This window comes from Amphiura filiformis, chromosome 7 (assembly GCF_039555335.1).
Source record: "Amphiura filiformis chromosome 7, Afil_fr2py, whole genome shotgun sequence".
NCBI lineage: Eukaryota > Metazoa > Echinodermata > Ophiuroidea > Amphilepidida > Amphiuridae > Amphiura > Amphiura filiformis.
Window position 1 is genome coordinate 13,116,839 of NC_092634.1, and position 17,585 is coordinate 13,134,423.

Below are 17,585 nucleotides of genomic sequence, written 5' to 3' on the forward strand. Positions count from 1 at the left end.
TACCACAGGGCCTCTATATCTTAAGCATACAATATTATAAAGCTATAGTCTGTATACCTTCCTCGAGTCAGTAAAGTAAAATCAAATTTTGAGATTTTCTCAAAAACTGTCAATTTTTGTAGGAATCTGTTATGCTAGTTGGATTCCATGCATCATTTCCTTTCTGAAAATGCAGTTTTATATTACTTCTCATTACATTTAGAGATACAATAAAAACAATATCTGAATTACTGACTCGAAAAAAAGTAGACTATTATAGTTGTTAATTTTTATCAGAAATATTGTCTATATATATATCGAGAATAAACCTGTAAAGTTTGTATTTGAATAACTCTTGTGTAATAGTATTTAATTATTAACTACTGTATAATAGACCCTATTGAATAAACTCAAGCGGAACGGTATAACAATTGAAATGGCAGACATGTTGGTTCTAAGGCCCTGTATCCATATATAGGCTGTTCCCTTGTGGCGTGTGCCCTTGTTCCGTGTTCACTTGTTCCCATGTGACCTACGGCCATGAACTACGGCCACTAAGCAAAACAAAGGTTCGTTGTCTGTGTGGCAGGTCACATGGGAACAAGTGAATACGGAACAAGGGCACACGCCACAAGGGAACAGCCTATGGATACAGGGCCTAAGTGGCAGAGGGACAGGTCTCTTGTTCGATTCCACAACCATTCATATAGGGTCCACAACTTAAGTTCCCCACTAATATTTTTAAAAATAAGTCGAAAAATATTTTATGATATGTAAAATTGTTAACAGGTTTATATTGCCTATTTGTTTCACACATGTGGACCAATTTATAGCGTCACACGTTATTGCATTCAGTCATAATTCTGGATAGTTGTGTAAGAGTCCATAGCAGTCAGGTTTCTTTGACAAACGTATGAATAGACCTGGCATACATGTAATGCATTGTTTAAGAGCCGATTCCTATGGACTCAGGTGCAACTTTTAAACATTATTTAAAATAGTATCTTTTTTTACATCATCAACCACTGTGACTGAATGCAATGACGTATGACGCTATAATTTGGTCCATATGTGTACAACAAATAAGGCCACCCATACCTTTTTACACATTTGCATTTCGTCAAATATTTTTCGATTTTTCGATTTATTTAAAAAAGTATTTAGGGGGGAACTTATAAGTTGTGGACCCTATTATACCTATCACCTGTTTTATTGAATTGTCATGTGAACTGCCCCTACTAACTTCTGGACGGCAGAATTTTATTTAAATGAGGACGAGTGACGTAGTATTCGAAAGGATAAATAAAAAAATAAATGTAGATATTTATATAGCGCTTTAATGCCCAAAACAGCCTCAAAGCTTTACATTTATTCCGCCGTCATTAGAATATGTCGGAACCACGTTTGCAGCCTACAAGTGGCGCAGGGTTCATCAGTACAACGACTGACTACCCCTAACAGCTTCCCATTGCACCTGGGTGGGGTGAGGCAAGCGAGGCAAAGCGCTTTGCCCAAGGGCGCAACACGGTGGTGGGACGGGGAATTGAACCCATGCACGTCGAGCAAGCTCTCAGATTACGAGTCCAAGGCCGTAAATGCCTTTATAATTGCAACATAAACATATGACACTTAAATAATAAATACATAGGCCTATATGACTTGCATTTCTGTTTTTTATTATATTCATTCATATATTCTTATATCTTGTACACAAAACATAATTATATACCCAAACATTATCATTACTAGATAGAACTTTTCCCATAATTGTATAGGTTAGGGGCAATAACTTTCTTTGGTAAGGGGTCCCAAATACTGTATAAAGTGGTAATTTTTGCGTACAGTTATTTTCGCGATTTGGAGTGAGAGACACATTTTCGAGAATGTTATTTTCACGATTGCCCAGTCCTTCCCTATACTTGTAATACATTATTGCATACATTCGCGAGGTGTTATTTTCGCGGTTGGAGCTCTAATCGCGAAAATAAAACCCTCGCGAAAATTACCACTTATACAGTATGTCAGAGACCAGAGTTTACGACACCTCTATTTTGGGTTGAAAAATGTATGACCCTTCTGCACCGCCAGACCCATAACAAATGATTTAAACGTGATTTTCTTTATGGTTTTTTGGAAAGAATTGCATAGAAAGCAGTCGAAGACAGGTGGTGAGCGCCACAAATTCTCTAAATTTAGTACATTTCCGTTGTCAAACGTGTAATTGAATGGGATTATTTTGAAATTTTAAAATGCTTAAAATATCACAAACAAGCTTAGTAGGCCTATGTTAATAAATAATATTAATACAAGCTAAAACCGTTGGGGTACAATAATGAGCCCCACAAAACTAACCGAGTGAATGGAAAATGCCATATGGCCGAGCGGTTTTGCCGGCTCTCTCCGACCATCATGCCACTCGCCGCCTGGTTCAAAGACATAATATGTGACACGATCTGGTCCATGGGGGCCAAAGGAGGCATTTTTGAAAATTGAGTTACTGCAATTATTACATTATACATACAATAGTCTTATCATTTACTGAAAACACCAAAGGTCTAGCATACTTGGTTCTAAAGTTATGAAGTTTTTTGATGTCTATTTTCTTATGTATTCTATTGTTTTTTACTCCATGATATTTTTACCTTGATCTCAGTTTCAAATTTGCCGCCTTTGGCCCCCATGGACCAGATTGTGTCACATATTATGGTACAACTGCATAATTAAGTAGTCATTTGTCTTCGACTGCATAGTATGCAGTTTTGTATGGTAAGGGAATGCATGCAAACATTTTGATTGTAACTGCAATTTTGGCCAATATTTATGATGACATTATAGTCACAAGCCCCTATAAATTACAATAATTGTATATTTTTTTGTGAAAACATATGATGACCCCTCACATATTTGGGGACCCCATTCTGAAGAAAATGACTGCCTCCTTAGCCAACAGCAACTTTTGAAACGTAATCAATGGCTACCGGTATATGACTTCCTGACCACATTATCAAGAAATCTGTCATACACCAATATTATGTCGCCATAGATACCATATACAAAATTAGAACCGGCAGATGTCTACCCGTCTCCAATGGCAGTATATAAATTGTTGGTTGCAATACACAGTGGCGTATGTGAAGGACAAAAAAACGTGTTTGAAGAATATGGTGTTAATAAAGGAGTTGATGCTCCTCCACTGTTATCTCTCAGTGACCCGATTCCATTTGAAATTTTTAAAAGGTTCAAACTATTAAACTATTAAACTATATCTTTAATAGTTAAAAAGGAATAACTATTATACGATATTGCTTGCTCTAAACCTTTACATCACTATGTGAAACAGAACATTTGGAAAGATCACTCTACGCCACTATGTGTGCGACCGACGAAACATGCATATTTTTTGTAATCAGAGGAAATAAAATCACAGTTTGCATTTTAATCTCTGAAGGGCTTTCCCGGCTTTGATACAAACAATTTAATCAATAAACTGAACAAATTCATCCAATTGTTCACCTTTAATTTTCATGTCATACTTCAGTCTGCAGCCCTTATCTGAACAACATTTTGAAGAATTAAAATAAATATAAACATTTTTGCACCAGCTGCATCTGTTGAGAATTTACACTTGCAATAACAATAATACCACTCTTGTATAGGGGTACCCCCCGTCAGTCCGAAACTCTGTCAGTCCAAACCACCGCTAGTCCGAATTTTAAGCTTACCTAACGATAACCCTAACCCTAAACCTTACTCTAACCCTAAACCTAACCTTTTCCCTAACTCTAAAAATTTGGACTAGCGGTGGCTCGGACTGAGGGTGTTTCAGACTGACGGGGAGACCCCTTGTATAGCGCTCTACACCGAAGTCCCTTAGCACTTAAATTTGAATAACAAATAATGAACAAACACCCTACATATATACATTTTATGTGTGTCATGTAAATGAACAATGTAAACATGAGATAAATCAATTTTCACAAAATGCTAGAGTAAACAAATGTGTTTGCAAAGAAGATTTAAATTGTTTACGACTCTTAAGAGTATTTCATGTTATAAGGTAAATCATTCCAAAGTTAAAGAGCAGCGAAATAGAAAGATCTCTGTCCATATGATATAGTAGCAGCTGATGTAGAGATGAGATAGTGTTTTGAGGATGAACATAGATTTCGAGAAGGTTTGTATTCCTGAATCAAATCAGCAAGGTAGTCTGGAGCAAGTCAATGAAACATTTGTAAGTCAGGAGAAGAATTTTTTACATAATACAATATTTAACAGGAAGCCAATGAAGTTTGAGCAGTACAGAAGTGATGTGTTGCAAGTTTGTAGATCTCATGAGTCTTGAGAACCGGGCTTGAGAAACACAATTTCATATTTCACATCTCTTTGAAGAACAGTACTATTAGCTCTCTTCTGCTTATCTAACTTCAAAAATACAAGACAATTATGGTCTGGTACCATATTCCACAAAGCTGACAAATGGCTTGAATATGGCACCACACGGCAAATATTTCCTGTACTTATAAGTGAGAACAAGCAGGGGTAACAATTTTATGCTTTAGTGAACATGAATTTTATATCTTCCGACTTGTTGGTAAATGCTGGTGAAGGCCACTGGCCTACTGTGATCTACCCTCCCTGATTTCACTCAGGATGTGTCGATTAGTGGAGGATAGCGGTTAGTGGGCATTGTTGAGTAGTTTATTGTTGGCTAGTCAGATAAAGAACATCTGGACTGCGAAGCAGTACCACACAGTGTCAACACCCAGTATTATAAATATAAACTTAATACTCCATTGGTGAGCGACGGGCGATTGGTATTTCACCGCGATTGGTATTTCACCGAACGCAAGAAAAGGAGTCCTATCTGATTGGCTAGAAATCGATCGCTAGATCGCTCAGTGGTGGAGTACAAACTCAAAATGGAGACATGTATTCAATTTGATTGAAATCAATATTCTATTATTGACGCAGATAAAGAAAGTGGTATAGTGTGTCGATAATGTACATTGTATTATAGATACAGTACCTGGATCTTACACGGGTTCCTTTATATAATTCATTTCTCAAACAGTTGAATATATCACGATTTCAAAATTGTTAAGTTTATAAAATGCAGTAAAATATATCCACAGCAAACAGCATATCCCCACTAATTAGTGTATTGCATTTCGAGTTAGTTTATTGGAAACAAAACCTGGGTTTTACCTGACAACAAATCAAATGTTCTTGTAATAGCAACATCATATGTGGTACTGATCATGCGCAAATCGTAGAATAGAAACTGTGCGGCAGGCTCTGTGGTATCTCATATCGTGTAAATGGTATGCTTAGCCTGAGTTGCTCGGCCTATCTCGAACAAAATCGCCATGCGTAGCTTTTGAAAAACGAGAGGATTCGCCGTACTATCACAGCAATTTTTGACATGAAGATATGGGAATGATGACGCTGTGTACCAGCAAGCAGTCTATCAATCAGAGTGGTTCTTCATAATTTAGTGCTCTCAGGCTGAAAGAGCAATATTTGAATTGATTCAAACCTCTACAAAAAATCTTCATACCGTAAAGATTCACCTTATGGTGCATGTGGGCTCCTTTGACATAACTGGAATTTTAGGCTCAAACTAAAAGCACCCTCCTGTAAAAATCTCATCAGGAAATAAGGACAGGGACCCTTAATTCTTGCTGGGATTTTCAAAAGAGTGAGCTCTGTATTTGTACATGAAATTTACCCTAATTAAGGCAAAGGAGCCCATAAGCGCCATTAGGCATATCTTTAATAAGGTGTTTGAAAATACCAAGTGAATTGCTGGCAGATGGCTTCCAAAGCTTAAACAGTTGCTTTGTGGAGAAAGTATATTGTTCAATTAAAATTATTTCACGTACAATGTTTACTATTACAAATTTTATACAAGATCTTAAGTTGAAAACTAATAAAAACAAGACGACATAAGAATCAGCATTCTATCAATTGAACCACAGTGATTACCTTTATACAGGGTTAACATATAAGGCACATTACCAGTAAGGGACAGGTCTTGCTTACTTAACCGTAAAACCCCGTCTACAAGCATATAGAGTGCCTCTGATGAAAGCTACATTAATCCAGGCGCCATTATGGAATTCGAACAAATAAATTACGGATCTAAGCATATACAAACAAGTATTATTTTAAGACCAATCTATTTATTGGTATATTAACGCTTGCATCGAATTAATTTAGCTTTCATAAAAAACACTATATATGCTTGTAGACGGGGATTTACGGTATATTTATACTACTAGAGATGGCAGATTTGTTCAATACGGGGACTGTCCGTTACATGCTAGTCCTAGTGTCCAAAACGAGAATTGGATAGTCCAAAAAATAATAAAAAGGGTTTGAAGTCGCCAGCAAACTGTTGAACTTCCGACCCTAGGACTATTTGGTTCACCCAAGTTCGGCAGTGACACATGTGCATATTTCGCTGGCTGCAGTAGTCAATGGCACACATAAATTTCATCGCGTTGAGCGTACACTCACCCCTACATACAGGAGCAGTTTTTCGGCACACTTGCAAAAAAGCATTAACGTCACTACCAAACTTGAAGTGAATCAAATTAATGTATATAGTAAATACCCCTGGGTGACTACCACACCTGACGACTAGTGACCCTTATAGCTAGCAGGGACCTTAGCCCTTGAATACAACATGGGAATAATACGTAATTAGGTATGCTTTTGGGAAGTTGATTGTGATGGACATTTTAGATAGCAGCAGCTAACAGCAGTATATATAGCCTATTCCATAGCATACTTATGGGAGCTTTTGCCCTATGATTGCAGCATGAAGTTTGGAAAATGTACCTCAAATTATGATTTTATGCAATATTTTGTAAGCATATCATATTATCTTATTAAAAATACCAGCTGCATTTTATCGGGGCTTGTGATTGGATGCACCATTACAAAGCAAACAGTGAATGGATGCACAGTAATTAACAATACTGTGTGAAGCCTTTGTTTCCCAAATGAGAACAAATAGTCTGCATATTGTTATGCAGCATTGTTATGGTAAATAATGGATTGATGATGGTACAACTCATTGTTGCTAATGTCAAACTTGTCCGAGTAATTGAGATTGCATCACACAAGTAAATGAGACACATGGGGTTGTGGACTTAACACGGTTTGGAAATAAGCTCTTCAATTGTGACCTTTATAACTATTTTTTTGTTGCCAAATTTAGACTGAACTACCTTGCTTTGATAACAAGCTCTTTTTGACTTATCTTGGTGCTCCTACAAACCAAACCATACCCAAACCAGCAACAATTAAACAACAACAACGAATACACTATACTACAGGGTGTCCCAAAATGATCTATACCGTGTATGGACACACAGACACACAAATCGTGATGCCATAAGGTCTTTTCTTTCGGACAACCTAAAAACAGGACACAACAAAAATGCAGCATTACTTTTTCCGACTAACTTTATGCTGTAATTTTACAAATTTTCAAAATAGATAGTCAAAATTTGAATTCACCATTTTTAAGCAAAATTCTGCAACAACTATTAGAAACGTCCAATTTTAACAATCTTATTCGTAAAAAGCTAAATATAAAATTATGTAAAACTTAGAATTCAAGACAACAACCAATTATAGCACTGCTATCTATACCTGATACATGTATAGCTAATTCTGGGACATCCTACTTCTTGATCAAATAAATACACCTACAATTTCCCTGAAACAATGGTAGACACCTGATACAAGTTCACACACAAAGTTGCACCTTTCATTTGCACCATGAATGGTATGTATAAACTGCATGGCAGCTGTGCTTTCAATTGGCTTAAATGTGCAAAAAAAAAATTAAAACAGTGTTTTACTCTCTACATTTGGTTACATATTGGCGTAGATCCCGGTGGGATGGGCGGATAAATCCCACCCAATATGTGGATGGTCCACACAATCATCCCAAGTTGATACATGTATGCAGGTTTCTGATCAAATTCACCTCATATTCGGCATAAACATTGTAAATTTTTGTGCGCTTCACATGAATTTATTCCACTTTCCCCCCATATTTCACCTATTTAGCTTCAAAATTTGTTGTGAGCATTTGTACCATAAACTTATTCTGTTGCCAAAAGGTGCTGGATTCACTACTTCAAGAAATTTTTTCCAACCCCATCCCCCAATGTCACATGGCTCAAGACAGCTGAAGTAAATTGACAGGAAATATGAATCAGGAATGCGAGAATATGAAACCATGCAGGTAATCACAACTTACCCAAATCTGCATGTATGTCTAACACAGTCAAGTCAAATTCAGTATGTTGTTAATGCCAGCAAACAAAACAAATATTTGCTGTTGAAATGCCATTCAGATTCTTTTAATTATTTCAAATTTTGGCGCACTGAAAGCTGACATTTTGTATTTCATTGGTGCACAAAAATGCAAATTAAAACCATGAACCAGATACAGCTTTTGCAAGTTTGAAAGAATTACCGAGCATATTGTGACAAGTTTTTTACTAAAACATCAATTTCTCAGAGTTCATTTTTGAGTACATTGCACGATTTTTGCGACAAGATAACTCCAAAAAATATGCAAGCAAAAGGTAAACTTTTTGTCTAGGGAAGGGTTTCTCATTTTTACAATGTACTTAATTGTTTAAAACAAACAATACAACATTGTGTGCAATTTTTTGCTTTTATACAGTGACAATATTTTTTTTTCATTTTTGTCAATATTTAAAAAAAAAAGAGACAAATTTCACACAAAAATTGTGGTGAAAGAGTGTATTTTTGTGATTTTTTCAAAACTAATGGGATTCCCCTCCCCGCCTCATTTCCTTTACAAATATATAGTTTTATATACTTTGGACATAAACTTCAGAAATAATGATATTCGAAAAGATCCAAGTTCTCTCCCATTACTCTGTCCTTAACAACAATATTTATTGTTACAATGACAGTCAAATTATATATTATCTTTGCTTGCAATATGAAGCAATTTTAACATTGAATTACAATATTCTTATATAATCTTCTTATAAACTAGAAGAGTGCATGAAGATTCCCATAGCACATCCTCGACACCAAGTTTGAATTATTACAGTACACACGCTTATCGGGGAGTTGTGAGTTTAAAACTGTATGAGACAAATTTATACATTCATTATAATTAAATATACACAAATTATACATCACTGTTTTCATAATCTTAATACCAGTGCTGTACGATGCGACTAAATTGGTGACTAGATTTTTTCTGATGTGACTAAATCTTCAATCCCTGGTGGCTGGCGCAAATGGCGACCAACTTTTGAACCTTTTAATCGCCAGGACTCTTGCCTCACAGTAAACAAGTTACAACTTGAAATGCTGTTTGCCAGTACAATACACAAATTGTGTATACGTAATTGAATGAGCGTGCATGCCTGTCAATGTAGGATATAATAGGTCGAAAGTTTTTTCACTTGGGAGCAAAATATGGGCGCCTAAATTTATAAAGTTAGGAGCCATTGGCTACTCAATCAGTTTTTGCGGTCGATCCTTCATGTAATTATTTCGTGTAAGCTAATCCTAACCCTAACCCTAAGCCTAATCATAACCCTAATCCTAACCCTAAACTAACCCTAACCTTAAAATTACATGAAGGAATAACCGTTTTTGCACCGTACAGCACTGTTTATTACAAGTCCTTCTTGACAGGAATACATGTATGGTTCCTGTAAGTGTAAATTTTGCTGCAAAAGTGTAATTATGTATACATTACAAAAATATATATTATATCAACTCTTGTTATTTACAATAAGGCAAACAAAGACATACAATACCATTGAATATATACAATCCATTTAGGCTAAGAAAATGATGCTATGCCTCAAAGTGAGATTTTTTAAAAACATATTTTTGAATTAAAAGGGCATTTTATGATCTGCAGCATCATCCCCCCACTTTTCTCAAAAAAAATGTTGAGATTTTTATACCACTGAAACCTCTGGTTACATAATGTTTATGTATAAAAAATTTCTTGCAGATTAGTTTGTTTAGAAAAAATATTGTGAAATTTGAATTACGTTCTGGTACACCAGAAAAAAATTACAACACATTGTCCACGGAACAGTGTAATACACCTAATCATGCATACCTCATGAACGCAAAATTGGAATAAACTGAAATATTGGGAATGAGCTTTTTTCATGGATATCTACTGAATATGTAATAAAAAGATGATGCTGAAATAATGAAATACTTTGTCATTTGCGAGTCTTCAAAAGTTGTTGTTCATTTACACAATTGGAAGTACAAATATCACTTATTAATACCTATAAATACGTCAGATAATCAATCCAATAAATTTTCTTCAAAATATTTCTCAGAATTTCATGATTTTACAGCAAAAAACTATAAAAAAAAAGGAAATAAAAAATGAATTTGCCGTTTAAGTTCAGCAGAAATGGACGTGCTAAGAAAAACGAAAGTGCGCACGGGCTTTGAGACATAGCATATTTTTAGCTTAAACTAGTTGCCTCTTGAGACGAAAGATACACTTTCTTTACCACACTATTATATTTTCACCATCTTAAAGATGTGTGACCAGATCGACAGATTCATTCCCCCCACACACACACATCAGAAGAAAGCTTATATTTTTCTCATAATCTTGGTGAAATTTTAGGCCTGAAATATGTTGTTTAGATGCTTTGAATGACAAAGTGACAGCCTCATCCACAATTGTGGTATACCATGCACACATACCGTTCTATGGGCTGTTGTGCATAAAGAACATCAAAAATAGGATGTGTAGATGTGTAATAAAATTTTTTAAATTTAATAACGTTTGCATAAATATATTTTGTAGGACATGAGAGCACAACAGATATACATTGTATCAATTTGCATTCTGAATACGAGCAATGTCCTACTGATATCAAATAATTTTGATTTTTTGAAATTTTTAATAATTTGCCATAAAATTTGTATTATATATCACAAATTTAAAAAAATCTATTATTATTCAATATCAGAAGGACATTTTTCGCATTCAGAATGCAATTTTTGATGTGTCTGATGTGCTCTTATATGTGACCATCCACCACGAAGTGGTAGTAAAGTCGGCTCTAGCTCATTTTCTGTTTATTGCAGATTTTGAAAGAATGCACTTTCAGTTTTAAAATGACACCTCAACCAGCTTCATCGGACATATGGAAGTGAAGTTATGGTTCATCAAAGGTCAAATTTCTTATATATTTTACATAGAGATCCATATACTGTTTTTGATTGTATCTCAAAATGGAAAATGCCGACTTTACGACCAGTTTGTGGTGGATGGGCACATATATCCCACCAAAAATACTGTGCAAACATTGCTATCCGATCCCTAAAATCAGTGATTTTTTAGGGAAAAAATCAAGCAACCCTGTCATATACCTTAACAAACAAGTATGTTAGGGTGTAAGGATGTCAATAATAAACTGGCCTCAAAAAGAAAATTTTTCACAAGGTCATATCTTAAAATCCTCTCCATAAAAATGAACAAAAATTGTACACAGGATTACTTCAATACTCTACTCTAAACACATGTCAGTAAAAAGCAAGCAGTTGTCCAACTGACACAACAGCAAAATGCACTGACATGGAACACCTTCCTGGACCAAAATTCACAGCCCAACAGATTTCTTTTGTTGGGTTCCAATTATTCGCCTGTGAATGTGGTCCCGGAAGCTGTTCCGTGTCAGTGCATTTTACTGTTGTGTCAGTTGACAACTGCTTGGTTACTGACATGTGTTTAGAGTAGAGTATTGAAGTTATCCTGTGTGTAATTTTTGTTCATGTACAGGCGAATAATTGCATTTGGAACCCAGCCAAAGAAATCTGTTGGGTTGTGAATTTTGGTCCAGGAAGGTGTTCTATGTCAGTGCATTTTGCTGTTGTGTCAGTTGGACAACTGCTTGGTTACTGACATGTGTTTAGAGTAGATTATTGAATTAATCCTGTGTGCAATTTTTGTTCATTTTTTATGGAGAGGATTTTAAGATATGACCTTGTGAAAAATTATAAGTTTCTTTTTGAGGCCAGTTTAGTATGTGTGGTTACTGGCCAAGATGATGAGAATAATTACCTTTCTAAATTGTTTGCATCAGATCATGTCACACATGCATTCAATATCAATATTTTACAATTTATGTCACAAAATTATCAATGTTTTCAAACAGTATTACAAACAGTACATGAATGAAGATATTAAACATGATCAATATGATAGTGTGCTGCCAACAATACAATACAATACATGCATAAACATTGCTGATTTCATAAACATTTGATATACACCATAGACATACTTTTTTGGAATTACTGAGACTGAAAAATATATAGGATTACTCACAGAAGTCAAGTAACAATTCTTAATAACCCAGCAATAACATATTAAATAAGACCATTATTTCAGAGTAGACATATTTTCATGATACAAGAAAGAAGAGCAGACTAAAACTGTTCCAAAGAAATTTAAAACAAGGTTCAATTTTGCAACAGCAATGTATGATGACACTTCATTTTACCATCTAACATAATTTATTACATATAATTATCTGTTGCACACAGGGGCGTAGCAAGAGCATCAGGGGCCCATGGACAAGGAGCAGTACGGGCCCTTTTAACCAGGGTGGGAGTTACCTTATGGGGGCCCTGGGCGAAGCCAAAATTTGGAGGTTCCGAACTCGCGTGCAGAGGAAGGCATGTGCTGAGGTCAGTGGCCAAGCTTTGGTTCACGTATAATATAGAGGGGAACTAACATATTTTTTGTTTTGATGTTACTAGGACATTTGCGCACAAAGCACGCAAAAAAATTCAATTTCAGACTATTTTAGCCTTAGATCGACATGAATTTTACTATATTAATGCGCACATAGCACTGGAAATTTTACAATTTTGCCCTATTTTGGAAAAAAAAAAAAAACATGCTGTTATTGGGATTAAAAGAAAGATGCATAGGGCAATTTTGGGGCCCAAAATTTTGGGGCCTGCTCTCCATTATCAGCCCTTATTTAATTATCGCTTTTGTGCTCGGGCCCTGAACCCTCGGGGCCCATGGACTTTGTCCACCCTGCCCCCCCTGCTTGCTACACCCCTTTGCATATGCTTGACAAGTTGATTTTGTGAATATAATTTTGTCTCTTGGAAAATTATAGTTGAATTTGACTGTGTTAAGGTGAGGCTGGCTACTGCAGCTTGTCTTTGCATTATAATTTTGCACAGGTTTTGCTTTACTTCTTGCTCACATTTGGTTGAGTATCCCCTGTACACTAGACTTTCTGAGAATATAAATGTCAATATTTAATCATTGTTTGGAAAAAGGGATATACCATCATATTGCATATTTCTTATAAGAAATTCAGACTTGGCATTCAATTGAATATATGAATACAAAAGCCACCCAAGTCCATACTTTGGCCAAATTGAGTTAAGCATGGGAAAGTGTTGCTATACATAGGCCTGTCATATGTATGAAAGAACAACTCAAATTCATCCTCTGTGTCTATTGAGCATGTGAAAATAGCATGTATGAAAGAATCAACCCAAGTCCATGATTTGAGTCTTGTAACACATTGATTGAAATCCAGTATGTATAAAAGTCCACTTGTAACACATTCATTGCTGGAGAGTGACTTTTGAAAGAAAAAATGGGTTTAATCAAGAAAAGTGTGTGGTTTATATTACATGGCAGAATGCTTATCAACATTATACATAACTGTGTGCTTTATTTTGTATTATCTTACTAGTCTAGAATTTAAAATGAACCCCACAAAGTCCTTGAAATGCTAATTGTCATACCTAATACAGTTTAACTCACCCATTTGCACGTACAACTTACCATATTGACCAGGTAAATCTCACGGAAGGAATTAAAATGATACATAGGTTTTTTTCTCAAAATCACTCCCCATGGACTTGGGTGGGTTTTGGATTCATGTATTCAATTGTGAGTATTGTGACAAAAAAAATCTTGTTCTATGAGTGGACAGAACCAAGTAGGGTATAGAGTTTTGTTTTATTTTCAAATGGCCCTAAAATTCACACATATTGGTAAAAAAACCCCAAAAAACAATGAGTTAGTTTTATTTCACTCTCTTCACTTGCATTTTTTGTAATGCAATTTTGGCCCCCTAGTTGATTTTACATGCATAGAACAAATAAAATAATCTGGGTCAGTCAGGCCCCATGGAACAGGGTTTTTTTTTGTCAACTGAAGGCTGAATATTACTCTTAATTACACCCTTTTGTCTTGAATATTACTCTTACTGCACCTGTTGTCTTTATTTTAATTATTGGTTGGAAAAGAGGACATGATATATCAAAAATCACATCAACTAGAATAACTTCAAAAGTGTTGAGTCCAGTTGTTCCATCATCATATAAAAGTAATAAAACCATTGTTATTGTCAAAAACAATAAGGTCTAACCCAATGCTACATCAAGTAAAAAATCATATTTCATTTAACCCTAACACACCTGAGTACTACAAAATACTACTTGATACATGTATATGCGCTGTTTGTGCGTGCATCCCATGTGGTGTGATGACACAATCGCCCCAGGTGATATATAGGCATGGTTTCGCTGGCCAGCAAAGCCCAAGACCTGTGGCAAAGTGTCGCAGAGCCAGTGGTTGGCATGCGAGGGATCTCAGGTTTGAATCCCACCCGGACCAAACAACTTCTTTCTTTGTTTTCTCTCTTTATTCCTTCCTTCTTTCTCTTCCCGTCGCCAAAAAGCCTCTGGCAGGTTAGGGTTAATAAAGTCATCAACCCTTTCTCCCATCCTTTCTGCATAGACAGAAGTCAACACAGACACCTCCATCACATCTTTACTTAACCCACAAAGACAAATCAGCCCACTTCTATTTGTTTTTTAAAAACAGACAAAAAACTTCCTGTACCAACATATTGACAGGACAACAGAAAAATTGTTGGAACGTTGACAACATTGCCTGATTTCGATCTGGTTCATGATGATTGAAAAATGTCATTTGATACAAAAGTGGCATCATTTTTATACATATTTATGCTAATTTACCACAAACTAAGGTATCTTCTGATATGGGTTGTGTAGAGGTCAGCTTCGTCTGTCACTTTTTCGAATCCTGTGCAGCCACCTGTAGCAATGACCTCATAATGCACCTTTCCAATGGATGGAGTGGCAATGATCACCTTGTGCGAGTATTTTTTTCTTCTTTCACATGCTTTTTATGATCACCAGCACATACAAAGAAGAAAGGAGGAATCGGATAAAGATTACATAACATTTTAGTCTGTATTTCATCTTCAAGTTAGTACTTCCATGGTATATACCTGGGTATATCCTCACTTTTCAAACATTTCCTTCAGTATTGGCTGTAATAATTGACCTTTCAGTTTCAGCTGCATCATACGCTCCATGAAACTCTCTGAATGAGTGCGTAGCTCCGTCAAAATGGAAACACACTGAAATTGGAATTTTGAGACGGAAAAAGCAGGAGGCAATTATTACAGATCATAATACCTAGTCAGGGAAGTTCAATGAATCATGGGAAGGTGGTATATTACGTAACAATTCAAGAATATGTATCCAGCTCGTTTATTTACAAGTACATTTGTGACCCGCTCTGACGAAACCCGCCATAAGTCGCATTCAGCCATTTCGAGATACAGCGAGTCAAAGTTAGGAAAGGGGTGGAAAACCTTGCAGATTTTGTTTTTCAGTTTTTATTATTTTTGATTCTTTAATATGTTTACTTTAATCTACCATTGAAAACAAAATATTCTTTTACATCTAAATCACCCAAATCTAGCATTTTCTGAGCCAAACCAAGTCCTTAACTGTCATGTTACAACTTTAAAGCCATTTTTCTTGCATTTGTCTTTTCTTTGTGTCCCTTCCCCCCTTCCTGTTGAAATACCGTAGAATGAGGACCACATGTCCCAGAAACATAATTCTGGTATCAAATGAAAGCTGAAGACCTATACTAAATGATGACATCAAAAACTCAATTTTCAAAATTAGTGACTTATGTCTGGTTTTGTGGGAGCAGGTCACATTAGTGACCCAATTGCAGAAAATTGCTTAAATCCTGCAATTGCATGAAACTTACAGCTAAGATTCTTGGATGAAATTTAAACTCAACCCAGAAAGTATCGAAACGATTATAGATGGTCAGATATATATCGGGAACTGAAATACATAGCAAAAACTTATTCAATGAATATAAAGCACAGCTTTCTCCTGCGCATTTTGATACCTCTTTTGTTGCTCTACGATATCATTTGGTTGAGTTATGGGCGCTTAAGTGGCTTCAAGTCAGATTTTGAAAGTTGCACTTCGTTCCTATTCAAGACCTTAGACGACGAATCCAGGCAGTGATAGAAGTGATGGTGGGCACACCAAGTATTGAGATGTCAGCAGAAAGATTCCATGAGATAACAGAGATAAGTAAAGGGTAGCAAGTATTGAAATTGGAAGTCGAAGGAGTAAAATAAAGCAAAGTTCATGGTTAAGTAAACAGAGCACATCGGTGTCCTTTGTCTTGATTTTGTGTGTGTGTTTGTACACGACGAACGCATTTGGCTTGAATATGAGCTAAGTGCAACTTTCAAAATACGACTTGAAACCACTCAAGCGCCCATAACTCGACCAAATGATATCGTAGAGCAACAAAAGAGGTATCAAAATGCGCAGGAGAAAGATGCGCTTTATATACATTAAATAGGTTTTTTGCTATATATTTCAGTTCCCGATATATCTGACCATCTATAATCGTTTCGATACTTTCTGGGTTGAGTTTAGTATACCTGTGGGAAAAATTGTGGTTGGTTGGGATGATTGATGCGTCCACTATCACACAAAACGTCTACAAGTCGATCATGATGTACAGTAATCTTTCTTTTAGCATCATCGGACAACACAGGACGATCTGTAAGGCAAATAGTAAATACGCTTAACGCCACACATTGAGAATCCGGTTTCCAGGAAAATGATCAGAGTAACATGAGCTGTGTAAATTTTACCTTACGCACAAGGATAGTCTTATAATTAAGGTACCAAGTATATGGTATTATTGTGGTTTTTTCCCATCAAATTTGAGATTATCCCTTAATAAAAAAAGAAAATTTCATGCTCTTTAAAATGGTTTTACCCCATTCAAATAGCATGTTTGATTCAAAAGTTATCATCAATTTTCCGTGAGAAAAACAATATAATACATAAGAAATGAATTTCTTTTGTTTTCTATTGTTTTTCACCCAGTGATTTTTTAAAATTTACAAAATTTGCAATACCTGTTGGTGTATGCCTGTATATAGGTGTTGTATCTACATGTATGCGTTGGTAGCCTATTATAGGGGCAAGAATTTCGTGAAATGGGATATGTACCCATTTGAAAGTTTTTATTTTTGCAGATACTTAATTTCTAAACATACAATCATTTGAAAGTTTTTATTTTTGTAGATACTTTATAAAAAAATGTAAAAACTCAGTAACCAATCATTCAAATTCCATGAAATTTGCACAGAATGTGTAGATTGGCCTATTACACAATCATATGATGCCTTTTTTGATATCTACATGTACTC

The 17,585-nt window shown here is 35.6% G+C and overlaps 1 protein-coding gene across 1 annotated transcript in view; it reads right to left on the reverse strand.

Moving 5' to 3' along the window:
• Positions 1–8,747: 8,747 nt before the first annotated feature.
• LOC140156757 (vitamin D3 receptor B-like) overlaps positions 8,748–17,585 on the reverse strand; it is a 32,806-nt gene continuing 23,968 nt past the window's right edge. The window contains exons 8-9 of the mRNA XM_072179718.1: positions 16,806–16,927; positions 8,748–15,461 (exon numbers count right to left, since the gene is read on the reverse strand). Of these exons, the coding sequence (XP_072035819.1) occupies positions 15,342–15,461; positions 16,806–16,927 (242 nt within the window). The 3' untranslated portion in view covers positions 8,748–15,341. The remainder of the gene's footprint in view (positions 15,462–16,805; positions 16,928–17,585) is intronic.